Source organism: Nothobranchius furzeri, chromosome 12 (assembly GCF_043380555.1).
Source record: "Nothobranchius furzeri strain GRZ-AD chromosome 12, NfurGRZ-RIMD1, whole genome shotgun sequence".
Classification (NCBI taxonomy): Eukaryota; Metazoa; Chordata; class Actinopteri; order Cyprinodontiformes; family Nothobranchiidae; genus Nothobranchius; species Nothobranchius furzeri.
Genome location: NC_091752.1, coordinates 33,733,408 through 33,759,165, shown reverse-complemented (window position 1 = coordinate 33,759,165; position 25,758 = coordinate 33,733,408). Strand labels below are relative to the sequence as shown.

At 44.7% G+C, this 25,758-nt stretch overlaps 1 protein-coding gene across 2 annotated transcripts in view; it reads left to right on the top strand.

Moving 5' to 3' along the window:
* col17a1b (collagen, type XVII, alpha 1b) overlaps window positions 1-25,758 on the top strand; it is a 38,908-nt gene that overhangs the window by 10,141 nt on the left and 3,009 nt on the right. For both annotated transcript variants that reach the window (XM_015944886.3, XM_015944888.3), the window contains 39 exons: window positions 1-79; window positions 169-231; window positions 331-489; window positions 581-673; window positions 749-793; window positions 1,015-1,158; window positions 3,238-4,014; window positions 4,164-4,214; window positions 4,313-4,330; window positions 4,429-4,455; window positions 4,558-4,602; window positions 4,690-4,794; window positions 4,889-4,951; window positions 5,606-5,641; window positions 5,761-5,814; window positions 5,893-5,928; window positions 6,016-6,078; window positions 6,222-6,257; window positions 6,411-6,482; window positions 6,568-6,594; window positions 6,699-6,734; window positions 6,835-6,870; window positions 6,943-7,023; window positions 7,134-7,169; window positions 7,264-7,356; window positions 11,415-11,495; window positions 11,633-11,674; window positions 11,750-11,809; window positions 11,892-11,951; window positions 21,873-21,899; window positions 22,042-22,080; window positions 22,167-22,283; window positions 22,358-22,477; window positions 22,555-22,665; window positions 22,802-22,933; window positions 23,000-23,119; window positions 23,206-23,376; window positions 23,570-23,719; window positions 24,077-24,304. The exon at window positions 1-79 is cut by the window's left edge and continues 5 nt beyond it. In XM_015944886.3, the coding sequence (XP_015800372.3) occupies window positions 1-79; window positions 169-231; window positions 331-489; window positions 581-673; window positions 749-793; window positions 1,015-1,158; window positions 3,238-4,014; window positions 4,164-4,214; window positions 4,313-4,330; window positions 4,429-4,455; window positions 4,558-4,602; window positions 4,690-4,794; window positions 4,889-4,951; window positions 5,606-5,641; window positions 5,761-5,814; window positions 5,893-5,928; window positions 6,016-6,078; window positions 6,222-6,257; window positions 6,411-6,482; window positions 6,568-6,594; window positions 6,699-6,734; window positions 6,835-6,870; window positions 6,943-7,023; window positions 7,134-7,169; window positions 7,264-7,356; window positions 11,415-11,495; window positions 11,633-11,674; window positions 11,750-11,809; window positions 11,892-11,951; window positions 21,873-21,899; window positions 22,042-22,080; window positions 22,167-22,283; window positions 22,358-22,477; window positions 22,555-22,665; window positions 22,802-22,933; window positions 23,000-23,119; window positions 23,206-23,376; window positions 23,570-23,719; window positions 24,077-24,304 (3,733 nt within the window). The remainder of the gene's footprint in view (window positions 80-168; window positions 232-330; window positions 490-580; window positions 674-748; window positions 794-1,014; window positions 1,159-3,237; window positions 4,015-4,163; window positions 4,215-4,312; window positions 4,331-4,428; window positions 4,456-4,557; window positions 4,603-4,689; window positions 4,795-4,888; window positions 4,952-5,605; window positions 5,642-5,760; window positions 5,815-5,892; window positions 5,929-6,015; window positions 6,079-6,221; window positions 6,258-6,410; window positions 6,483-6,567; window positions 6,595-6,698; window positions 6,735-6,834; window positions 6,871-6,942; window positions 7,024-7,133; window positions 7,170-7,263; window positions 7,357-11,414; window positions 11,496-11,632; window positions 11,675-11,749; window positions 11,810-11,891; window positions 11,952-21,872; window positions 21,900-22,041; window positions 22,081-22,166; window positions 22,284-22,357; window positions 22,478-22,554; window positions 22,666-22,801; window positions 22,934-22,999; window positions 23,120-23,205; window positions 23,377-23,569; window positions 23,720-24,076; window positions 24,305-25,758) is intronic.

The window sequence follows — 25,758 nt, the reverse complement described above, 5'->3', positions numbered from 1 at the left end:
GGCTTCCAGAACAACCTGGCACCCACCTCATCGGGCGTGCTCACCACAGGTGGCACCAACATAAACGCACACCTGGCAGGTACTGCAGCACGTCTGGACGTCACCAAGTACTTTTAAAGCTGTAGTAAAACAGCAGTTTGATTATAAACGTTGTGTTTGTATTTGCAGGATACGGGGTGCAGAAGAACGTGTCCAACGGTGGAGGTGTCATCAGCTCTGGAGTCTCTACAAGTATGGAAAGTTTCTTCTCTTTTCTGGAGGAAAAAAACAGTCAAATCTTGTAACAATCGTCAAACTTAAACAACTCCTGTCTGGATCTCCTATCATCAGTGACGAGATCCCAAACTGATGACATCTATAAGAGGGACTACAGGTACGCGGCTTCTGAAAAGGAGAACGCTCCAGCGAGGAGAGATGGAGAGATGCTCATTCTGGCCAAAGACAGCGGAAAGCAGTTCACCACCAGCAGCGGTGTTCATGTCGGAGGAGGTGAGTTGTTAGGTTTGTACGTCCCTCTGTGGTAAACCCACCTGTTGTGGACTGTACCTGCTGCATGGAGAATTGTCGTTTCCCACTGCAGGCTCACTGTCAGGAGATTCCCTAAAGAAGGAGAAACTTATTTCCAGCTACATCGACACGGGCACACTGAAGACAGACACCGGCAACGCGTACTGTGAGCGACCGTGAAGCCTTTTGTTTTGTTTTGATTTAAACAACGAAGGGTGACATTTTTCTGTTTTTGTGTCAGATGGATCATCTGGTGTTCTGATGAAAGACAAAGCGACCTATGCAGGTACTTTTTTTTGTGCTTTTATGAACAAATCACCCTTTTTTCCACTAAAACACCAATAAAGACCCAGATTTGCTGTTTTTCTTTAAAAACTGAATATTTTGAGGATTTTTTTTGGAACTTCTGATCAAACCATAAAATAAAAAGTTTCAGATTCGTTTGAGAATGATTGACAATATTTTAGTATTTAGTTTAGGGGTTTGACTTTCCCCTCTGTTCCTCAGAGATTCACCGGGACAGCGGCGTCTGTGGAGGCGGGGGATTCTGCTGCTGCTCCGACTCGTGCTGCTCCTGGTGGAAGTGGCTGCTGGGGTTGCTCCTCCTCTCTCTGCTTCTGCTGGGGCTCCTGTTTGGCCTCATTGCACTGGGTAAGGCCGATTAATACGACGTTAAAAGATTTGCAGCGACAGGAGGGATATAAAGTTCTCCCCAAAGATAACACCTCAGCAGTCCCTGCGGGTTGGAAGCAGGAGACTGGGAGTTATTGTTTCTTAAATCATCAAACTGCATTTCAGCTTTTTCAAGCTACTGAGAATTACTTCGCTGTGATTTGAGACAGTGCATGCAGTCGTTTCCCTGGAAATATGATCTCTGCAGGCTCTCTCACTCCCATAAAGTCTGGCTTTCATTGTCTGTGGAGCAGCCTGGCAAATTGTTGCCTGATGACATCAGATAAATCTAGTTTTTTACTCCCTGCAGAGCGAGACTTGTTGATATGAAGCGTGTTTGTAAATGCACGGAAGAAGATCTGTAATACAGATGTAGCAGTGAATCTATTATTTATTATTTTAAGGATACTTTTTAGTGAAATAGGTTTCTCTACGGACATAAAAATCATTTCAGATCATTACTTTTGGTACCTTTTGGTCTGTTTTTCCTGTGAAGAATTAATGTTCCCTAATATTAGAGCTTTAAAGTTTGCAGAAAGCGAAGCATACCAGAGTTTATAGGATTAAGAGAGCAACAAGCCATAAAACAAAAGTCTCTTTCAGAATCACACACGAAAACAAAATGTTCTAGAACACCATAAATTCTACTCAAAACAGAGTTTTCTCAAAGAGTCTATTTCATTAGTTGCATTAAAAACATCATGTTATAAATATTCCCCAATGGGAAAGTTTTCCACCGATAGTAAATAAGCGATGGTTAAGTTGCAAACAGAAACTCTAAAAAAGTCAAAGTGTAGCTAAAGCAGGAGAATGGGTTTTGAATTTGACAGAAAGGATCCCACGGGCCCTTTGGTACCAGTGTCATCACACATCCACATCTCAAATTATTATTTTTGAGTGAAGTGTCTTGAAAAAAAAAGATTAATTCTACTATTTTGACATTTAAACTTACTGTTTTTTAGCTACGGTAGAGACAGCATTGAAGAAGGTTAAAAAACCAGTAGTCAGTTTGACTTTAGAAAGAAAATATTATTTAAATTTTGTTAGAAATGTCCAAATTAAATGCTAAAATATACATTGGGAGCAGTGCCCCCCCCCCCCCCCCCCCCCCCCAACCTGAACCCGAATCTCCTTTTGTTTTCGGACGTGTCTCCGTCGTTGCAGTGGCTTTCAGGAGCTTTGGTTGCCGGGTGGTCGAGCCTTTCACAGCGGAAAGCCCTACACTTGCCGGTGGACAAAATTTTGTCCCCTGCACTTTTTATCATCCAAAACAATATTATGCTAAATTAAATAGTCACTGGTTGAGCATTGTGTTGAAGCCTGTTTCCCATTAGAACCATCCACAAGCTCATCTATTGGCTCTGCTGATACGTGCTTTTTACGTCCATGCCTGTGGGACTCCAGAGACAGCTGATAGATACCGGCAGTCTTAGCTGAATGAGGTGACTTAGGTATCTGGTTAGGATGCCCTTGGACCCATCTTTGGTGCAGTTTTCCGGGCATGTCCAACTGGGAGGAGACCTAAAGGAAGACCAAGGACATGCTGGAGGCACAATGTTTCCCAGCTGGCCAGGGAATGCCTTATTCCCCCAGAGGATCTGGCCCAAGTGGCTGGTGAGAGGCAAGTCGGGATCTCTTTGCTTAGGCTGCTGCCCCCGCGACCTAACCCCGCATAAGCGGATGAAAGTGGATTAAAAAAATGAAAATGGGTAGATGGATAAATGCTAAAAATCGTTTTATTTTCCTCTCTGTTCACGGGAGCCTAATGACACGATGCCGTACGTTCTATAAACGCCATGCGTAATTTATTTAATCCTGTTAAAACAAACATATTTGTATGTATTTGTAGATATTTTTATGGTTTGTTTGCAGCCAAAAATTGTTTTGATGAATATTTATAAAACAAGATGATGCAGGACAAGAAGGTGCAGGCCCGAGTGAAACAGGACAAAAGAGAATGTCAATGAAGATTAACGTTTAAGTAAAAAGCAAGGGTTTAAGACAACATTTATAGTTTGTTTTGTGTGAAATTGTCCAATAAAATAATTTTTTTTCCAGCTGAGGATGTGAGGAAGCTGAAGAGCCGAGTGGCGACGTTGGAGTCCTCAGCCGCTGCTGCTCACACCAGCCGTCTGTCAGGAACAACTAATGATATCACTTATGTTGGTGGTGGGGGGGCTGGTGGTACTGGAACAGACAACACACTCATCCTGGGACTGGGAGGTGGAGGTGGAGGCTCAGGCTCGAACACACGAATCATTGCTGTTGGTGGCGGTGGCTCCTCCGGTGGGAACAGGGTCGATGATGGCACAATTCTTGTAGGAGGTGTTGGAGGGGCTTCAGGAACGGGTACCAGTGTGGGTGGTGGTACTGGTACCAGTGTGAGTGGCAGTGCTGGTGGTACTGGTACCAGTGTGGGTGGTGGTACTGGTACCAGTGTGGGTGGTGGAGCTGGTGGTGCTGGAACCAGTTGGAGCGGCAGTGCTGGTGGTACTGGTACCAGTGTGGGTGGCGGTGCTGGAACCAGTTGGAGCAGCAGTGCTGGTACCAGTGTGGGTGGTAGTGCTGGCGGTGCTGGAACCAGTGTGGGTGGCGGTGCTGGTACCAGTGTGGGTGGCGGTGCTGGAACCAGTTGGAGCGGCAGTGCTGGTACCAGTGTGGGTGGTGGAGCTGGCGGTGCTGGAACCAGCTGGAGCGACGGTGCTGGTGGTACCCGTTTTGGTGTCGGAACCGGCCTGGGGACCAGTGTAGGCGAGAGATACATCGATGATGCCGTTCTTATGATGACCATGAGGCGTTTGTTAAGATCTGAGATGCACTCACAGGAATTCAGAGGTACTGCATTAACACACACACACACACACACACACACACACACACACACACACACACACACACACACACACACACACACACACACACACACACACACACACACACACACACACGTTAGGTTTACTAAGAAATCCCGTTTTCTCTTTCAGCCATCCTCACATCCTCGGTGCAGGGAGAGAGAGGACTGCCTGGACCCAAAGGTAAATCAAAACAGCATTTTTATGAAAACCAAACACATGATTGATTGTTACTGTGAAAGAAAAGTGTTTCATTTGTTCATCTCTCTGCCTTTTCTCAGGTGACTCTGGATCTAGAGGTTTGAATACGCAATAATTCACCGTTTTAAAACTAAGTTTGCAGTCAGATTAAAAGAAATCGTCACAATGAAATTATCTCATGTTTGTCTTATTGCAGGAGATCCTGGCATTCCTGGAATTCCAGGTGGGCGCTTTCTTTAAGTCACCAGACACATTTAATGATTTATATATTCGTCATCACCAGCATCCCTTTCCTGACTTTAACCTTTGACCTCATGTACAACAGGTTTGATGGGTCCTGAGGGTGCTAAAGGACAAAAGGGAAGTCAAGGTAGCGGGAGTTCTTCAGTTCAGATTCTGTGATGTCATGTGTCCGTTGATGGGTCGTGTGTAAAAGGTGTTTGTGCTAACTGATCAGGTGAGCATGGGCTGGAGGGTCCACCAGGTGTCAGGGGTCGTGAGGGTCCACCCGGGCCTAGAGGTGACCCGGGACCTTCAGGTTCTGCACTTAAAGGAGAGAGAGGTAAAGTCGGACTTTAAGTAGTTTTCTGAGAAGAGAGTAACCTTGATCGGAAAACAAATATGGAATCTCTTGTCTTTTTTTTTTTTTTTTTCAGGCGCTCAAGGAGAACCTGGACCTCCTGGACCCTTGGGACTTGGTGGTGCTCCCGGGCCAAAAGGTGACCCTAACGGTCCGATCAATGAATGAATAAATAAACTAAAACATTTATTAATGGGAGGTGTAAACCCTAAAATTAACACCAGATGGCAGTGTTGCATCAGTGAGCGTGGAGTCCAGAAGGTGGAATCAAATGACAGCATGTATCCACTTGTTCCCCACTTGTTTTAAAAATGTAAACTGTTTTAATAATGTTTAAAGGTGTGGAACACTGATAAACCTTTTTTAAATAAACAAAAAAAAAACATTCATAGTCTCCCCCATCTTGGGTCACGACAACGAGGAAGGCTGTTGTTGGTTTAGCGTCCAGGAAACAGCAGAGAACGTGTTGACTAATAGAAGCTAGCCATTAGCATTAGCAACCCCACCACACCACAGAACTCCTCCAGGCTTGTGTTATTTGTGGAGATAAAACACCAATGTTGCAGAGCAAATGGAGTCAGTCTAACAGAGTGGGATGCTTCCAAACCACGGCAGCATAAAATAAAGATGCATTTCATAATTTAGAATGTTCTTGTGGTAAAAAAAAACTCATTTTAGGGCCTAAAGGAATTAAAAGCATTCTCAGTTAGCCTTTTGAAATACATTTTATTTCATAACTATTAGAAGTGTATAAAATACAGTGATTAATGTTTGATTATTATTATTTTTTTAGGTGCACAAGGACTTCCTGGACTTTCAGGGCCACCTGGTCTGTTTATTTACTTTTAAATTTTTTTTAAAGATTTCTGTTCATTTTAATTAATTAATTTATTTATTTATTTATTTTATAAACAAGCTAAAATACTAATATTTGTGTTGGTTTTCCAGGTCAGCCAGGTCCTCAGGGTTTCCGTGGTGAAGCAGGACTTCCTGGGCCTAAAGGTGGGTTGTACACAGACTTTGGTGACCTGCTAAAGTAGTTTGATGTTTTGAGTCACTCACACGAACCCATCTTTACAGGCGACAGGGGGCTTGCAGGATTTCAAGGCCTTAAAGGTTTGTTTTAGTTCCATCCAGTTCTCATGAGGATTTGGGGTTCAAAGTGTTTGTTGACCAGATTTATAATATTAATACTTGTTTTAGGCGAATCTGGTTTTCCAGGTCTACCAGGACAAGCAGGAGAGAAAGGCTCTAAAGGATCAATGGGTGAGTCCCTTTATTATAAATGTTTTTAAATGATAATAATATCATCGTGACAGAATATTTCCTGGATCTTATGAGTTCATTGGAAGCATTAAGATGGCGATGACCAAACATCCTTCAGTAGCTTTTTTGTTTTTCATCATCAGGACTTTCTGGGCAAGATGGTGAAAAAGGATCTCGAGGTAAATGACTCTAACAAGTCTAACTTTAAAAATAAGAACACATAATTCAAAGATGTGTTATTTTAGTGCTAAACCAAGTTTACTGTTAACATTATTTTAATCCCAAAGTATTATTCTCAAATAATTTATACTGAAGTTACTTTTGAACCTCAGGTGATCAAGGACCTCCTGGACCTCCAGGACTCAGAGGTCCTACTGGGCCTCCTGGAGATGCTGGGCTTCCAGGTAATCCAGCTTTTAGCCAATGGTATTGTTTGACCCTAACAATGAAATCAAATACGTGATTAAACGTATTGACACCTCTCCTCAGGTACAGCCGGGATTCAAGGACCACCAGGTGAATGTTCATTCATAATTGACCCTCATATTTCACTTTTCACTGATTTCTTTCTCTTTTTTGGTTCTTCTCAAACTGATGACGTTCTTTCTGTCTGTTATTAGGAATTCCAGGGAATCCGGGTCAACCAGGGGTCAAAGGTACAGCTGCTGTCCACACACATGTGCTTTTTTTTTACATGAAGCATTCTTATTGGTGTGTTCTGCTGCTCTGGATCTGACATCTGCTTGTGTGTTCAAGGTGATCCAGGCCAGCCAGGAAGAATCATCAATGCAGGTGAGTGAATGTTGTAAAATGTGTGTTTTGACACAACTTTGAAATGATAACTCATGAATTTCCTCCTCTCAGCTGGTTCCACCTCCATTGGTATCCCGGGACCACCTGGGCCCTCTGGTCCACCTGGCCCTGCGGGACCTCCAGGATTATCAGGTCTGACTCTTTATTAGGAACCTCAAATATTCATTTTGCATCATATTCCTATTAGAAGTACATCATTGCATTACATTTGAAGCTATGATTTTTATAAATGACCTCCTCAGGTCCTATTGGCCCTGCTGGTCTGCCTGGCCCAGCTGGTAGGTTTCTTAGATTCTTTAAACTTTAAACTTTGATTTACATATTTTTATCTGAGAGGCTGATTGATGCTGTGTCTTGTTTGGGTCTTTGTAGGACCTAAAGGAGACAGGGGGTATAAGGGAGACCAAGGAGAGTCTGGAATAACCGTGAGAACTAGTGGAAGTATAACCTCGTCCACAGCAGAGAGTGAGTCCTTTTTTAAAGACCTATTTTTTACTTGAAATGTACTTGATCGGTCACTCTGAGTTTCACATACAGGCTAAATGTGAAAATAGTCTTCGATCCCTTTTTCCTACATTAGCCGCTAATAGAAAATAGATGGGGAAACATTCACATACCAGTTGTTTGTAAAATGAGCTCACCCATCTTGACTTGCCACGGGCAAGGCTGTCCAGAACACAGCAGAAAACGTCTCTACCATAGACATAATACTCTTGGACCTAGCACCACCCATGTCTCTCTTAAAGTCTAAATGAAGCCAAATGGGCGAGCTATTTCCGCCATCTTGGCCGTGTCACACGTCTCGTCACACCCAGACAATCCAAAAATGGGAAAAGATGGGGAGGTAAGAGTGGGGCTGTGAGGGTGGGAGCAAATGATTGACACCTAAAAGCTCTGAACCAATGTAGCTACGAGCTAACTGAGCTAACCCTCAAAGCTAACACAGAGCTAGGAGCTAATATTGATTGTTAAGTTACAAGCACAGCCACCGCGATCAGAGCCGGGTGCCCTGGCTGCATACACAAGCTCATGTTCAACTCCTTCGCCATGGTCAAAGATCAGCGAAGGATTAGCTACATGTTAACCCAAAGCTAACGGAGGTTTTTGGGTGCAATTAGCGAGAAAAGCATGGTTGAGCTACTCTAAAGTGAAGCAGCATCAACTCAAAGAGCTGCAGTGTTTCTGTGGTCTGTTTCAGAGAGCTCCACAGGCAACCACTACAACTTCAACCTTGCAAGGAAGCCCCGCAGTTTGGATGCCCTGGGAGACGGGAGCAGGCGGCCGGCTGGGCTTAGCAGCTGTTCCCGGCTGGGAGACAGGGGAAGCTGGGCACTTGCGTAGCTAGGCTGCCTCCAGGAGGCTGGAGTGGCATATTCACAGATCTCAGATCACAGGATTGATGATGCCAAAGGGACAAAAACATTACCAAATCTCAGCAAACCTCCCTTATGTAGCGGCGACCTCGCAGATCTTTGATCGCATTGGCCCAGCGAAGCCAGGAAGCCCCCATTAGCCTGTCCAATCAACACTTTATATTTTAACCCATCTTTGACCAAGCAGGGCTATGTTACATGCAAATGAATAAACAGCATTTTCCCCTTTTCAACCAGAGAAATAAAGTACAGATGTGCAATTTTACTTACTGATGAAAATGTAGCAGACTTCTTGTCTGACTCCATTCTTCTTCCGGCTCTCGGAGGGTGCAGACACCTTTTTCCTCCTCTCCGCCATATCTTACACTCAAGGCCCTTTGTCTGTCTCTGTGTGCTGGGTGCATGGCTGCTTCTGCATTTTTTCTGGAAACTGGAAACTGAAATCACTAAAATGGATCTCGTCAGTAGGTCATTCAATGCGATTGATAACATTTTTTCAACGATGAGAACGGGAGAAGGGGCTCCCGGATGCCCCTCCGGGACAGACCCAGTTGTACACATCATGGACTCCTGGAAACAGTGAAACTTGATTTGTTTATCTCAGCTGTCTGTGGAGGACTCTGAAGACGTGTGGATATTCATGGTGTTGGTGTCAGGTTTCTTGCTCATTGGCCTTGGAGGCTACCTGGCTTACCGGAAAATTAACGAGCTGTCGAGGAATATTGGCCTGCTCCCGGAGCTTAGAGATGGTTTGCACCGCGCTGTGAATTCACAGACTCACATAATTGTTGAGATGAATCGTAAGCTTGGAACTTTGGCCGAGATTCATTCATTGGCACAAAAGATGGATGCCATCAAGGATAGAGTGGACGAATCAGCACGGATTGGGATAGCTTAATGTCCATTATTGGGATTTCGAGAGGTTGAGGACCAAGGAACTTTAAGAAAGAGAGGAAATTATCTCTGTCTGGCCCCAAAACAATTTCTAATCAGAATCTGGTGCCCTTGAGCCTACAAGGCTCCAACGAAAACTCCCCCATCAGAAAATATGTGGAATGTGCCATTGCTATGGCAACTCAACTCTGTCTCCTATCCCAGCCTGGGCGGGACTGCAGGAAGGCCACTGAATCGTTCCAGGGTCACTGCAACCCTCCAACCCTCAATGCTCCTCCCCCTGTTCAGACTGGGGTGACAGGCACTTCTTGTAGTGGCTGCAGGAACTGAAGTGTGGATAGTCCCAAACCCACCACCCCTTCTAGTGGACACATATGTTGTGTGATGTCTGAAGTCTGTTGCATATTTGTCTGAGGTGGGTTTTTTGCAGAGCAAAGCCGCTCTCCCGGTGGAGGGTAACTCTGAAGTGCCTTTTTTTCCTCCTCCTGAACCAATCCTCATTTACAGCTGGGCGGACACTGTGCAAATTTTTCACTTTTTTGAGCCGATTTTCCACTCGTGCGAGAATCCACAAGATCGGGGCGAGTTTTGTGCTGAGCGTCGTGTAGTATACAGGGGGTTATGAGAAGTGATTAACACCACGTGAGCAGCTACCGATCAGCAATCGTGAGCTCGCATGGACTTCTGGAGTGTTTGATATTTTGCTCATTCCTCGTAAGGGCGCAACTAAAGTTCAGAGAGTGAAAATAGCCAAACAGCTATTAACGTGAGGCCCAGACTGAGGCCTTTCCCTGAGCTAGCCGCTAGTGCTAGCTCTGACACTCATGCTACCTATCAATCAAATCTAATTATTCAAAATTTCAAGCATTTAATTACACTTAAACAGAAGAGTTACAATAAACTCACCTCCTGCAGAGTTGAAATTAGATCTAATAAACCTAAAATTTTATTTTGAGCCAGGCTGTAAATATGTTTATTTCTGCTGTGAAGTTGGCATTTTTAACATGGGAGTCAATGAGAATTAGCTTGCTTCTGGTGCCAGCCTGTAGAAGATGAGGGTGGAACTGCAATTTCGTCACTTTCGTGTTGGGATCAGGTCTGGGTCTTTGTAGTTCTCCCTGGGTCTTGACTAGTAGAAGCTAACTGTGAGCATTAGCATCTCCACCACACAGCAGAGCTCCTCCAGGCTTGTGTTATTTGTGGAGATAAAACATCAATGTTTCAAAGAATACAGAGTAGAGTTGTGTTGCCGTTGTCCAAACTTCAGGAAATAAGACTCCAAAGCCTATCGTCTGGTAACTTCTAGCTCCCAAAACAAGAGTGCCAAAGCCGTTCCCAGCATAAAAATCACCTCATAAGGCATTAATTTGTACTGAACTGAGATCACTTTAGATGAATTGAAAAAAAATTAGTGAACTTGGTCTTTAAGGATTTTCACAAGTGTGCAATTTTTGAAATATCTATTTTGCACAACATGATCTGATACTACTACTTAAAGCAGATGTGATTTGGAACAACTGACCCCAAACTAAAATACTGGTTTCCAGGTACTCCTAAATGTCTTGTCCACAAAGAAACCATAGTAGTTTTTTTTCAGGAATACAACCAGTCACTCTGTATATGCATGCAGCTCGTCAGCAGCAGAAAGGAAATAGATGGGAAAACGATCGGGTCAGCAAAAGCCAGAAAGCTCTTTGTCACAGGGAGAATTAGTATTCATGACTTAATCTACCTTGGCTTGTGACCACCCATGGGATGTTTTTTAATTCATTTAGGAGCCAAAAGAGAACAGAGGCCATCTAAGCTAGTATGAGCTAACCATAAATAACGGTACTGCATGTTATCAGTAGAGATAATCCATCAACGTTGCATTTTTTACCCAAGAAAATATATTTTACAGTAGTCACATTACTGTTAGCCAATCAGAAGTGAGATGTTTTTTATATCACTAATTTTAATGAGTAAAACTTGTAATCCTGTCGTTTATTCCCACTCCTAAAACAAACTTTAATCCCCTGAAACAGGAGTGCCAGGGCTTCTTACAGTCAGACATCATCTCACAAGACATTCCTTCATAATTGAGACCACAGGAAAATACTGAATGAGACCTTTAAACTGGCATCAAGACGTGTAAAACCAAAGAAAATCAAAACTCACACCATGTGGGTTACAAGACATTTAAATTAATTGAATAAATTTGACTTCTAGAGTTCCTCAGTGGAACTGATGTGTCTTATTGTTGTTTATCTGCTTTAGGACAGCTCAGCTCTAGTGGAGGCTCATTGTTGCTCGGCCCACCTGGCCCACCCGGTCCACCTGGGCCTCCAGGACGTCCAGGTGAGAAAGACATAACCCTCTTTTTAAAGCCTGCTTAATCAAATAAGACAATTATTTGAGACAGTAGAAATAACCCACTCACTTATAAGATCATTTCAATATTTAGTTGGGTGTGTTTCTGAAAATGCATTTATTAGGTGATTCGAGGCAAGGACCTCCAGGACCACCTGGGCCTCCAGGCAAGTGTCAGTTTCAAAAACAAATTCATAGTATTTTATGACAAGAAGCTCATTCTTTGACATTTTGATCCTTAGGTTATGGAATACCTGGACCTAAGGGAGAAAAAGGAGATTCAGGCTTTGCATCCAACTCTGGTAAGATCTAAAGACGTGATCTGTTCTGGGTCAAGCTTAGAACATGGTCACAGAATGGACTTTAACTCCACTTTTGTTATAGGTACAGCTTATCCTGGACCACCAGGACCACCAGGACCACCTGGGCCTAAAGGATCAACAGGTGATTGAGATTGACGTTTATGCATTGTCATCAGTGAGAGTGACACACATTTGACTGTCTTCACACACTTTCACAGCACACATCCAGTTTCTCTCTCTACAAAGAAAAAAAATGTTTGTCTATTTGAGTTACACTTTGCATTGTCCCACTGCAGCTCATTCATAAGGAACACAGGGGTGCCGCCCTCCCCGACTTAGGAAGAGAAAAAATTCTAAAAAGTAAATAAAACTAAAATATTTATTTATATATTTACTATAAATGAGCCTGATACTTTTACTGTGCATGCCCACATGCAATCTGAATTATTTACATAAAATTTTCACCAGCTGTTTTTCATTAGACACTCAAGTTTCTTTCCTAGGGTGCTGGAAAAAGCGCCCCTTAAATGCAGCTAAACAGCAAATCACATTTGGTTGCTAGAGACGACTGGTGAATTTTAGGCTAATCAGTGCTGATAGAGTGGCATATGAGTGCACGTGTTATTAGATCAAAAACCAATAAATACCCATCTAGTAAACATACACAGACATTGATACACATATATTTTTTTTCAAAAATTATACACTTTGCTTCAAACAACACAACACAACAAATGCCAATACCGGTATATATATTTTTTGATCTCTATCTCTCTCTCTCTCTCTCTCTCTCTCTATATATATATATATATATATATATAAACAAAATTCAATTAAAGTAACCAGTAAGAAAATAGAAATGCAGATCTTGTCATGACTCGAGGTAAGTGCTTAACCCAAGACATGCAGAATCATCACACATAGTCCAAAGCAGTAAAGTAAAAGGTCTTTATTATAAAAACGGGAACTGAAACCACACAGGGAAGTCCTGTGGGATGAGCAATACGGCTCGAGTCTCTGAAATGCTCAGGTTGATGAGGAGATGAGGAAGCCAGGAAGGACGCTGGGCAGAGGGTGAGAGGTCCAGGAGAGGCGAGGTAGCAGAGGGAAGCCAAATAGGAGCAGCGGAGGAGGATGGGACGTGATGTGTGTTATCCAGGGAACAAAGACAGCGAAGGTGAGTAGATGAGGAGAGGATCCTGAGTGGAACAAAAACTAGGCGTGAGGGATAATCCAAATCGTAATCCAAAAACACAATCCGAGGTCATAAATCCAATGGTCAAACACGAGTCAAAACACGAACAAACTAGATCAAGGTCAAAGGCTGGTGCTACCTAAACTGGTGCAATCATCCGGCAAAGTGATGTGTCTCCATCCTCCTTTTGAACCCGCGTCCCTGATTGGAAAATCTCCTGCAGCTGCCGCTCCCCCTGCTCCTCACCTGTGGAGAATTAGCTTAGAGTCTGGTGAGAGGAGAGGGTGTGACTCACCTCTGCCCAGGAACATGACAGTGTTCCCCCCCCAACCCAACCCACCCCCCCCCCCCCCCAACCCCCCCAACGGACGCCCCCGGCGTCCTAGCACCGGATCTGGAGGCCTCGAAGTCCGAGATGAGAGAGGGGTCCTCGATGTTGGACCGAGGAAACCAGGAGCGTTCCTCCGGGCCGTACCCCTCCCAGTCCACCAAATATTGAAGACCCCGACCACAGGGGCGAGAGTCGAGGATGCGCCGAACCTTGTATACCAGCCCCCCTTTGTAGAGCTGAGCAGGAGGAGGCGGAGCCGGAACCGGGCACAGAGGGCTGGAAACGACAGGTTTAACCAGGGAGACATGGAACACGGGATGGATCCGAAGAGACGACGGGAGTTCCAACCGCACGGTCGTCGGGCTAGGGACCGCCGCGACCTTGAAGGTACCAAGGAACCTAGGAGAGAACTTCCTGGTGGCCGCCTTCAGCGGGACATCTTTGGACGACAGCCAGACCATTTGACCGGGAGAGTAGGTGAGAGCAGGACAACGGTGTTGGTCAGCCAGTCGCTGATTCCTTTCTGCGGTCCGCTGAAGAGCCGACCTCGTGGTGATCCAGGTGCGGCGGGCCCGACAAAGGAACTGAGGAGTGGTGATGGTGGCATCTGTATGAAGGGGGAACAGAGAGGGCTGATATCTGAGGGAGGACTCGAAGGGAGACTGACCTGTGGCGGAGGAGACATGGCTATTATGGGCATACTCGACCCAAGCCAAATGCTCACTCCAGGTGGACGGGTTGGTGGCACAGACGCAGCGAAGCATGGCGCCCAAATCTTGGTTCATCCGCTCGCATTGTCCGTTGGTCTGTGGATGAAACCCCGAGGTCAGAGCCACCTGGACTCCCAAGGCGGTGGCAAACTCCCTTCAGACACGAGACACGAACTGGGGGCCTCGGTCAGAGAGGATCTCTGTTGGGATCCCATGCAGATGAAAGACATGTTTAATTAAAAGCTGGGCCATGATGGCAGATGTAGGGAGGGCCTTTAATGGCACCAGATGACAGGCCTTGGAGAACCTGTCCACAACAGTTAAAATGACACTAAAACCATGCAAAGGTTGCAACCCACAAACAAAGTCCAAGGCAATATGGGACCAAGGACGGGACGGCACTGGTAGGGAACAGAGTAGGCCTGCTGGAGACTGATTGGTACCTTTCTGTTGGGCACAGACGTGGCAGGCCGACACATACTCCTTCACATCTCTGTAGAGGGAGGGCCACCAGAAAGATCGCCTGATCAGAGCCACAGTACGTCCTACTCCAGGGTGGATTGAAAACCTCCTGGTGTGAGCCCAGTGAATAACCTTTCCTCGTAGTGCCTGGGGAACAAACAGTCTGTTGGAGGGTCCGTTACCTGGGCCAGGATCCACCTAAGGGCCTCCAGGACCTGGTCTCTTATGGGCCAGGTTACTCCAGCAACGGTGCAGGAGGCAGGCAAGATGGTGCTAGGAGCCATCTCATCTTCAGAGGAGTGCTGGCGAGACAGAGCGTCAGGCTTTGTGTTCTTTGATCCCGGTCTATAGGACAAAACAAAGTTAAAGCGGGAGAAGAACAAAGACCACCTATACTGTCGAGGGTTCTGTCTCTTTGCCTCCTTGAGATAGATCAGGTTTTTATGATCAGTCCAAATGATAAATGGTAGTTCAGCCCCCGCCAGCCAATGTCTCCACTCCTCCAAAGCCAGTTTTACTGCCAGTAACTCCCTGTCCCCCACGTCATACCTGCTCTCGGTGGGTGTCAAGCGCCGTGAGAAGAAGGCACACGGATGAAGTTTGTGGTCTTCTGGGGATACCTGAGAGAGGACTGCACCAACCCCGGTGTCAGAGGCGTCCACCTCCACAGTGAACTGCTACTTGGGGTCTGGTCTGGAGAGGACTGGGGCCTCGGTGAACCTCCTCTTCAGAGTCCTAAATGCGGCTTCGGCTTCTGGAGACAAGGAAAAGGGCTTAACAACAGAGGTTAGAGCTGTCAGAGGGGCTGCGGTCTGGCTATAATTGCAGATAAACCGTCTGTAAAAGTTTGCAAAGCCAAGAAATTGCTGCAGTTGTTTCCTGGTGGCAGGGGTAGGCCACTCCATCACTGCTTGGACCTTGCCTGGGTCCGCCCTCAGCCATCCACTTTCTAAAACAAAACCAAGAAACTTAACTACTGAAACATGAAATTCACATTTCTCGGCTTTTACAAATAGTCTGTTCTCCAACAGCCGTTGGAGTACCATCCGAACTTGTTTCTGGTGTTGATCAATGGACCTAGAAAAAAAAAATCAAGATATCAAGATATACAGATACAAAGTCATTAATGTAGTCCCCCAACACTGAGTTCACAAGTCTCTGAAACACCGCTGGAGCATTAGTGAGGCCAAAGGGCATCACCAAATATTCAAAGTGCCCCAGGGGCGTCTTAAAAACTGTCTTCCATTTGTCACCTTGGCGGACTCTGACCAGGTGATATGCATTGCGGAGATCCATCCGCGTAAAAACGGTGGCATCTTGCACAGGTTCAAAGTTAGACGAAAGTAGAGGGAGCGGGTACTTGTCCTTCACCGTTATTTGATTTAAACCCCTGTAATCAATACAAGGGCGAAGCCACCCGTCCTTTTTGGCCACGAAGAAAAAAACAGCTCCCAGAGGCGAGGTGGATGGCCTGATTATGCCATTGGCCAAGGCCTCAGTAATGTATTTCCTCATACTGTCCTGTTCAGGTTTGGACAGACTGTAGAGGCGGCTGGTTGGGAGCGGAGCTTCTGGCAACAGGTCGATTCCAATGTCAAATGGACAGTGAGGTGGCAACGTGGCTGCTTGATCTCTACTGAACACTTACTGTAAGTCATGGTACTCACTTGGTATCTGGGTGAGATCGGGCAGCTCCACATGAGTCTTTTCAGAGTCCTTAGATCCAGAGGAAGCAGAGGTCAGGCAGGTAAGATGACACTCCGGACTCCAGATCTCCACACGGCTTGATCTCCAGTCCAAACACGGGTTTTGTACCCTAAGCCAGGAATGGCCTAGAACTACTTGGTTCTGCGGGGAGGGAAACACAAATAATGAGATCATCTCCGTGTGGTTACCTGAGACCTGGAGCTGGAGCGGTTGGTTCCGGTGGGTGATTGTGGCCAGGGGCCTCCCATCCAGGGATGACACCGTTAAAGGTTCCGGCAGTGGATCAGTAGACAGTCCCCAATCCCGCACCAGTTATGGGTCCACCAATGACTGTTCACATCCTGAGTCTACTAGAGCAGTCGTCTGGTGGCGACGACTGTTAACAGTCAAAGCACAGTCAAGAAAACGGGAGGTTTCTTTACCTGAAAGACTGCCCACCAGAACTCCCGGAACTACTGGTGGGCACGCCCTTTTGACGCCGCAGGGCAGGTGTGCACCATGTGTCCCGGTTTTCCACAGTAAAGGCACAAACCTTTACTGTAACAATGTTGGCGCTCCTCCGGAGTAAGGTGGGTACGTCTCACCTGCATGGGCTCCTCGGGTGAGTCCAGAGGAGGAGACCAATGGGATGGACGATGTGCTGCAGGTGGTGAATGATCCCTAAATGGTGTCTTCTGAAGCTCCCTATGTCTCTTGTCGATAGAGATGCATAATGAGATCAGTCCGTCCAGGGTTGATGGCTCGGGGCACAGAGCCAGCTGGTTCTTTACCCGATCGTTCAGAGATTCGATGAATGCCGCTTTAAGGGCATCGTCCCCCCATGATGTCATTGCAGCCAAGGTCCTAAACTCCAGAGACATGTCAGCCACTGACCTTCCCTGCGAGAGGTGCAACAGTCTTTTTCTGATGTCAGTGGTGGTCTCGGAACTGCAAAAAGTCAGTTTAAAATCCTCCAGAAAGTCTGGGTAAGAACAGACAGGAAATTGGGATTTCTACTCTTAGCCTCCGCCCACCGAAGTGCCTTGCCTCTAAGAAGTCCAACAATAAACGAGATCTTCATTGAGTCAGTAGGAAAAGACCTCGGGGAGTCTTTGAACGCTAGGTGGCACTGTAGCAGAAACCCAAAGCAATCCTCGAATTCACCGGAGAAAGTCGGACATTGCCGAGGAAGAGCCCAACGGAAGTGCGTGATTTCCAGAGAGCAGAGCGCCTCCGGTCCAGGTGAAACCACACCTCCCGAGGCGTGTGCGTGTAGTTCTGTTCCGAACGCCGGAGCGGCAGCTGTCGCTGGAGCGGGAACGGAACTCGAGGCTGTAGAGGAGAGCTGCTCCTGAAGCTGCTGCAGGACGGTCTCCAAACGTTGATAACGTTGGTTGATGATATTCAGCTGCTCCATGAGGACGGGAAGTGTCTGCTCTTGTTGGGACATCCGGGTAGCCAGATCCGCGAGTGCTGATTCCACTGGGTTAGATGTGTGGCTGGATGATTCTGTCATGACTCGAGGTAAGTGCCTAACCCAAGACATGCAGAATCATCACACGTAGTCCAAAGCAGTAAAGTAAAATGTCTTTATTATAAAAACGGGGACTGAAACCGCACAGGGAAGTCCTGTGGGATGAGCAATACGGCTCGAGTCTCTGAAGTGCTCAGGTGGATGAGGAGATGAGGAAGCCAGGAAGGATGCTGGGCAGAGGGTGAGAGGTCCAGGAGAGACGAGGTAGCAGAGGGAAGCCAAATAGGAGCAGCGGAGGAGGATGGGACGTGATGTGTGTTATCCAGGGAACGAAGACAGCGAAGGTGAGTAGATGAGGAGAGGATCCTGAGTGGAACAAAAACTAGGCGTGAGGGATAATCCAAATCGTAATCCAAAAACACAATCCGAGGTCATAAATCCAATGGTCAAACACGAGTCAAAACACGAACAAACTAGATCAAGGTCAAAGGCTGGTGCTACCTAAACTGGTGCAATCATCCGGCAAAGTGATGTGTCTCCATCCTTCTTTTGAACCCGCGTCCCTGATTGGAAAATCTCCTGCATCTGCCGCTCCCCCTGCTCCTCACCTGTGGAGAATTAGCTTAGAGTCTGGTGAGAGGAGATGGTGTGACTCACCTCTGCCCAGGAACATGACAGATCTTTACTGTTTTACTTTTAAGTTAAGTACTTGTAATCAGTAATTTTATTTCAATGATGGCAAAATACTTTTTCTATCAATGATTTAGGGAAACTTGATGAAAACACAAGAACTCATTCCCTAAGTAAATGGCTTTCGAGGCTAAGAAATCTTTATATGTGTTTTTAGGTGTAACTAGTTAGCTAGTGAGCAAAACATGCATGCCACTAGTTACCTAGTAAGGTCTGCAACACCCTCACTAGTTTACTAGTGGGCGTTTTGGGTCCCTTAAAGCAGGACTTCTCTGACCTAGAGAAGAAATTCTACCATTTCCCGACTCAAGACCATGGTCTCGGATTTAGAGGAGCTGATTCTCATCCCAGCTGCTTCACACTCAGCTGCAAATCATTCTGGAAAAAGATCACAGTCTGATCAAGCCAACAGGACCACATAATCTGCAAAAAGCAGAGACCTGATCCGCCACCAAAGTGGATCCATTCAACACCTTGGCTGTACCTAGAAATCCTGTCCATTAAAGTTATGAACAGAATCCGTGACCAGAGGTGCAAAGTAACGAATTACATTTACACACGTTACTATAATTGAGTAGCTTTTTTTGTATATTCATACTTTTTAAGTTGTTTTTAAAAGCTGTACTTTTACTTTTACTTGAGTAAGTTTTTAAAAAGAATTGTAATTCGCTACATTTTAAATAATATCTGTTACTGAGTAAAAATAAATTATGGGCTTAATAAATTAAAAACATTGCGTGTAGCAGCGTCGGAACAGAAAGAGACACCTGTACACACTGCACATACAACATTCCTGACAATTACATTCACGCACTGTGGTCCTGTCCGGGAATTTTGGGGAAGAGTATGTGAAGACCTGTCAAAGTGTCTGAAATGTCATATCCCAACCACCTCCTCTCTCTGTTTATTGACCTAGACGATGTCCCGATTGAAACATCTTAGGCTCACGTGGTTCTGACTGCCATATGCATCGCTAAGAAAACTATCCTCTTGAATTGGAAAAATAGAGATACTCTTTGCATCAACCAGTATAGAAATCTTTTATTAGATCATATTACACTTGATATAGCCTCTGCTTCTACTTCAAATCAATCTCTCTGGGCTCCTTTGATCGGTTCCATCACATATCGGCTGGAGGGCACTTAAAGCACTGTGATTTATTATCGTGTGATTGTTCAGTTAAACAATGTTGATTATATATTTCTTCATCAAGTTGACACAGTGATAGCTTGATCTTGTTGTATTGTTGTTGTGTCCCATTTTTTTGTTTGTTTTTTGTTTTTGTTTTTTCTTCTCTCTTTCTGCAGGTCTAGAAGCAGACTCTTGTTCATTATTGTTTATTTTTGTGGAACCCCTCCCCCCCACCCCACTTTTTGTCTCTTCCTTTCTCTTTCATCTCTGTCTCCGTGTCTGGTCGGAATTAAAAAGCATTCAAAAACAATAACAATAAAGTTTTAAATATCAGGCATGACATTAAAAGCAGACGCTTTGATGCCCCACCATTAGAGTAAATCTGTAAGGCTTGTCACCAGCAACCAGACATCAATTCTGTTAGCTTCACAGCCAGAGAGGACACGGGCGGGGGGGGGGGGGGGGGGGGAATGAAAGAAAGAGACACCTGCATGAGCACCGCGTCTAAACCGTGGGGGGTGTGGGTGTACAAATTTTGCTCAAAAACATCAGTTCAGTCCCTGTGATCCACTCGCTGTTCACCTCCTCTCTCCATCCTCTCCTTCGGGTTGCAACCTTCATGCACCGGTGCTAAGTCATCAGAATTCTGCTCGGTTCGGACTCTGTTCCGTGCTTGAAATGTGTTTCCTTACCGCTCCGCTCGGCAGCAGCAAAATAACGTTTAGCGCTCATAACAAGCGGATTCTCAGAGCTTTGCTCATAAAACAGAAGACCTGCAGGCCTCTGTGAGTTAAAACTTCCTGATACTATTCAGGTGTAAAAATGGAGCTCCATCCCTGTGTTTGAACTCAGAAAATGCTTCTTGATGCCACAGATATGTGATGATTTAGCTTGTTTCTCTATTTTACTCCAGAATAAGAGATTAAATTATTACAAAAGCAGTTCAATGCAGTTAAATTAGTCATGACGTGTGTGTGTGTGTGTGTTACACATAAAGAACTGCATGAGACAGCATGGTTTCATCAAACCCATGCATCCTTTATCTTGGCTGAAGTAATGGCTCAGAAAAATAACTTATATTTCATAAATAATGACATCTCTGCAGTGTTTTTGATAATATTTTATCTTATATTGTACCGATCTTTGGTCTGGGAGGTGTAACTTATCATGATACAAGCCTTTTAAAACATGTTAAAGTTTTACAAGAGGAGATAAATGCATGAATTTAAAGTTCATGTTTGGAGACCAACCTTCACAGTTTGAAGGCTCACGCTGGTGAGGAGACACCATTAGTTCTAGTAACATCTGGGCTCCCAAGGCCTATTCTGACAGGATGGACGTTACTGGACCCTTAAGGATTCCAGTTGGATGATTGGAGGACTATTTAGGAGGATTGGAATGAACAAACTGATTTCAGTGGTGAAGGGTTAAATGAGTGAGTGAACCCACTACCAAGGATGAACTCTGCTAACTTTAAAAATCAGCTGCTCTAAATAAGAATGAAGGTCAGAGAGGAGCTCTAGGATGGACATGGATAAAGGAACTGTAATGTAGAGGTAAAGTAGGGCAGGGCCTTGGTTAGCATCTGTAATACGGTCCATTTGAAATGTTTGAATTTCATTTAGCTTGTTATGTTATGCTACAGGTTAGAGCACAGTCTCATGTTAGAGTTTGTCATGAAAACATTGAGATGTCTCACATAATGATGGCATCTAAAAATTAACTTTTTTTCATAATTATGAATAATTTTAATCACAATTGAAATGTACCATCCAAGAAAAACCTCGTCCAATCAATGTGCACGTCCTGTTCTCACTGTTGAATAGAAATCCTTCCATCAAACTGTGTGTGTGTGCGTGTGTGCGTGCACACACGAACATTTTGTGAACTGGTGTTGTGGTTTTGCACTGATGTAGCCATCTTTACGCTGATAAAAATGTAACTAAGTAATTTTTACTTTGAGTACATTTAATTTACGACACTTTTTACTTTTACTTGAGTAAAAATTTAGGCAAGTACTTTTACTTGTACTTGAATAAAAAATTATCAAAGTACTGGTACTCGTACTTAAGTAGGAAGTTTTAGTATTCTTTCCACCTCTGTCGGGTGACAAAGGGCAGCCTTGGCGGAGTCCAACTCTCACCGGGAACGAGCCAGACTTACTGCCAGCAATGCGGACCAAGCTCTAACACCGCTAACAGCTATCAGCAGCTAGCTACATCGCATTCACATCTTACGCAAAAGTGACTAAAACTGAACTTTCTCTCCTAGAATGTGTGTGTGGTTATTGCCACACCTTAAAAAAATATCACTGAAGATTTTGCAAAAGTTGACAGCCCTGTATTTGTTAATTCTTCATTTTGACATGTCTGTTATTATTTTAGGTGCTCCTGGACCACGTGGATACACAGGTATTATTCTTTAATATGTGGTTTATATTTAAACCCAGATTTCTTAATGGGGTTATGAATAATTTATAAATGTCACAATCAAAGCCTTCCATGTACAGATATACTTAAAACTGGCAATCAGAAATTTCTTTTTAAATCAAAGGAGACACTGGAGCTCCTGGAATTCCAGGCACGTCAAGAGGTATGAATACTAAATGTTCTTTTTTGCTATGTGATTTGACAAATGCTATTTTTTTCTTGCTCAAATGGTTCATGATCTTGTTCCAGGTTCAGTCTCAGTCACCTCAGGTCCACCTGGTCCACCAGGTCCTCCTGGTCCTCCAGGCCAGCCAGGCTCTTTTGCTTCTTCTAGCGAGATGCGGCAGTACATAACAGACTATCTGAGTAAGTGTCTTTCTAAAGAGAGGTTACAGGTTAAGAGAACAGTTTATTGATGTGTTTGGATATGTTCCATACAGGTAGATACAGACTGAGTGGTATGCAAGGTCCTCCAGGTCCACCCGGACCTCCAGGACACCCTGGAACCTTCTCAGGGTCTCTGGAGGACATTTCTGCTCGTGTCATTGCGTACCTGCAACGTAAGAACTTGTATTAATACACGGGTGATAATTACAGTGTGAATGTTGCAGCTTACATCTGTATTTTGTTAACACAGGTTCAGATTCAGGCTTCCGTTTTGGTGTTCAGGGTCCTCCAGGACCACCTGGTCCACCTGGACCTGTCTCTGGATCTCTCACAGTCAACGCTCTGATCACCATGCTTCAGCGTGAGTACAGCACATTTCCTAATGGGGCAGGACAGCATGAGATTCATGTGGATCCACCACATCTGGAAGTTCTTCATTGGTTTCACTTTGAAGAAGAACCGTCCTAAACTGTGTTTCTCTGCCGTGATACGTCTAGGAGACGATGTGAGACGATATTTGTCTGGACCACCAGGGCCGCAAGGACCCCCAGGACCACCAGGGGGTCTTTCAAAGACTGCAGAACACACAATAGAACATGTTGCCACGTATATCTTTAACATCATGAATGGTAAGTACAGTTTTTAAAATGAACATCATAAGTTGTGTCAATCCATCAACTCATTGTTCTTATCAGAGAAAGGGATTGCTAGAGGTCCACCAGGGCCACGGGGTCTTCCAGGGCCTCCCGGAACTCCAGGTGCTGGAGGATCTGGCTTCACAACTGCTACGATTGACTATTCAGCACTGATCAGAAGTAAGATCCTCTTGAATTGAAAAGTTACCAAGAAACGGTTAACATAAGCTAGCTCTGTTGTCTTTGTTATATCTTTATCTTCTTAGATTCAGATTTCCGATCATGGATCACTTCTGCTGTACAACAAGGCCCTCCTGGTCCTCCAGGTGTTCCAGGTCTGCCTGGTCCTCAAGGGCCCCCAGGAGTCTCAACTTCCACTGTGTTTGGGTCAGGAGGTCGTGGCTACAGCTTGGAGGAAATTCAGCGGTACTTGCAGAGTGAGTTTAGAAGGAACTAAGAGGAACGTATTTATTTAGATCAAAAGATCTACTTTGCAGTCGTTTTTTTTTAAGGTCAGATTAGGATTGGAAAAGTTTGATTTTCATATCTGGAGATAACGTCAGCAAAAACAAAGGCTAAAGTCAATGATGAAATTCTTCTTCATCATTTATTTGTTCTGGAATATTTCAGGTTCAGGATTCAGAGGTAATCCAGGCCTTCCTGGCCCTCCTGGTCCTCCAGGTCCACAGGGTCCCCCGAGTACTCTGACTGGATCCGTTTCCTACAGTGGAAACTTCCCACGGGAGAGCATTCGCACCGAAATTCAAGAGTATTTGACCAGTAAGCTTCTAACACAGAGACAAATAAAGTCCTAAAAAAATGTCCTTTGGACGAACACAACCAATGTGAAGATGTTTGACCACGATGCAGAATTTAGGCATAAAAACTGTTTATGAGCTTTCTAACAGCAGTCAGGCACAGTGGTGGAAGGCTAATGATTTGGGCTTATTTTGCAGTTAGATGCTGGGCACCATTGAAGCATTAATGAACTTTCTGTTTGCAAAGTAACTTCAGAGCTAAATAGGAGGGTATTTCTATGACAAATGAAATAATGTCCAAAAAACCTCAACTAAAATAAAACAGGTCCATGCACTTGATTTTTTTGACCAAACCTAAGAAGTTAACTGTATCCTTCAGGTGATAATGTTCGACGGGCTATTGTTGGCCCTCCAGGACCCCCAGGTCCTAGAGGTCATAAGGGAGAACGTGGAGAGCCCGGTTATGCCCAGAGCTACACGCAGAGCCAGAGCTACTCACAGAGCGACTCTCGCTACGGCCATCATCGTACAGACATCGATGTAAGCAAGCTCGCTGAGACTCTGGACTATTCCAGCGTTGCCACGAAAGTTACAGACTACATCAAGAGTGAGTCAAGATTCATCAAGAGTTTGATTAATGTTTTTTTTTTTTTTTTTACATGGGATCAACTCTGTGGGGAAGGACATTATTAGATCTGATTTAATGTTTTGATTACAGGGAGTGCAGAATTATTAGGCAAGTTGTATTTTTGAGGAATAATTTTATTATTGAACGACAACCATGTTCTCAATGAACCCAAACAACTCATTGATATCAAAGCTGAATATTTTTGGAAGTAGTTTTGTTTGTTTTTAGTTTTAGCTATTTTAGGGGGATATCTGTGTGTGCAGGTGACTATTACTGTGCATAATTATTTGGCAACTTAACAAAAAACAAATATATACCCATTTCATTTATTTATTTTTACCAGTGAAACCAATATAACATCTCCACATTCCCAAATATACATTTCTGACATTCAAAAACAATACAAAAAAACAAATCAGCGACCAGTATAGCCACCTTTAGTTGCAAGGACACTCAAAAGCCTGCCATCCATGGATTCTGTCAGTGTTTTGATCTGTTCACCATCAACATTGCGTGCAGCAGCAACCACAGCCTCCCAGACACTGTTCAGAGAGGTGTACTGTTTTCCCTCCTTGTAAATCTCGCATGTGATGATGGACCACAGGTTCTCAATGGGGTTCAGATCAGGTGAACAAGGAGGCCATGTCATTAGTTTTTCTTCTTTTAGACCCTTTCTTGCCAGCCACGCTGTGGAGTACTTGGACGCGTGTGATGGAGCATTGTCCTGCATGAAAATCATGTTTTTCTTGAAGGATGCAGACTTCTTCCTGTACCACTGCTTGAAGAAGGTGTCTTCCAGAAACTGGCAGTAGGACTGGGAGTTGAGCTGGACTCCATCCTCAACCCGAAAAGGCCCCACAAGCTCATCTTTGATGATACCAGCCCAAACCAGTACTCCACCTCCACCTTGCTGGCGTCTGAGTCGGACTGGAGCTCTCTGCCCTTTACCAATCCAGCCACGGGCCCATCCTTCTGGCCCGTCAAGACTCACTCTCATTTCATCAGTCCATAAAACCTTAGAAAAATCAGTCTTGAGATATTTCTTGGCCCAGTCTTGACGTTTCAGCTTGTGTGTCTTGTTCAGTGGTGGTCGTCTTTCAGCCTTTCTTACCTTGGCCGTGTCTCTGAGTATTGCACACCTTGTGCTTTTGGGCACTCCAGTGATGTTGCAGCTCTGAAATATGGCCAAACTGGTGGCAAGTGGCATCTTGGCAGCTGTACGCTTGACTTTTCTCAGTTCATGGGCAGTTATTTTGTGCCTCGGTTTTTCCACACGCTTCTTGCGACCCTGTTGACTATTTTGAATGAAACGCTTGATTGTTCGATGATCACACTTCAGAAGCTTTGCAATTTTAAGACTGCTGCATCCCTCTGCAAGATATCTCACTATTTTTGACTTTTCTGAGCCTGTCAAGTCCTTCTTTTGACCTATT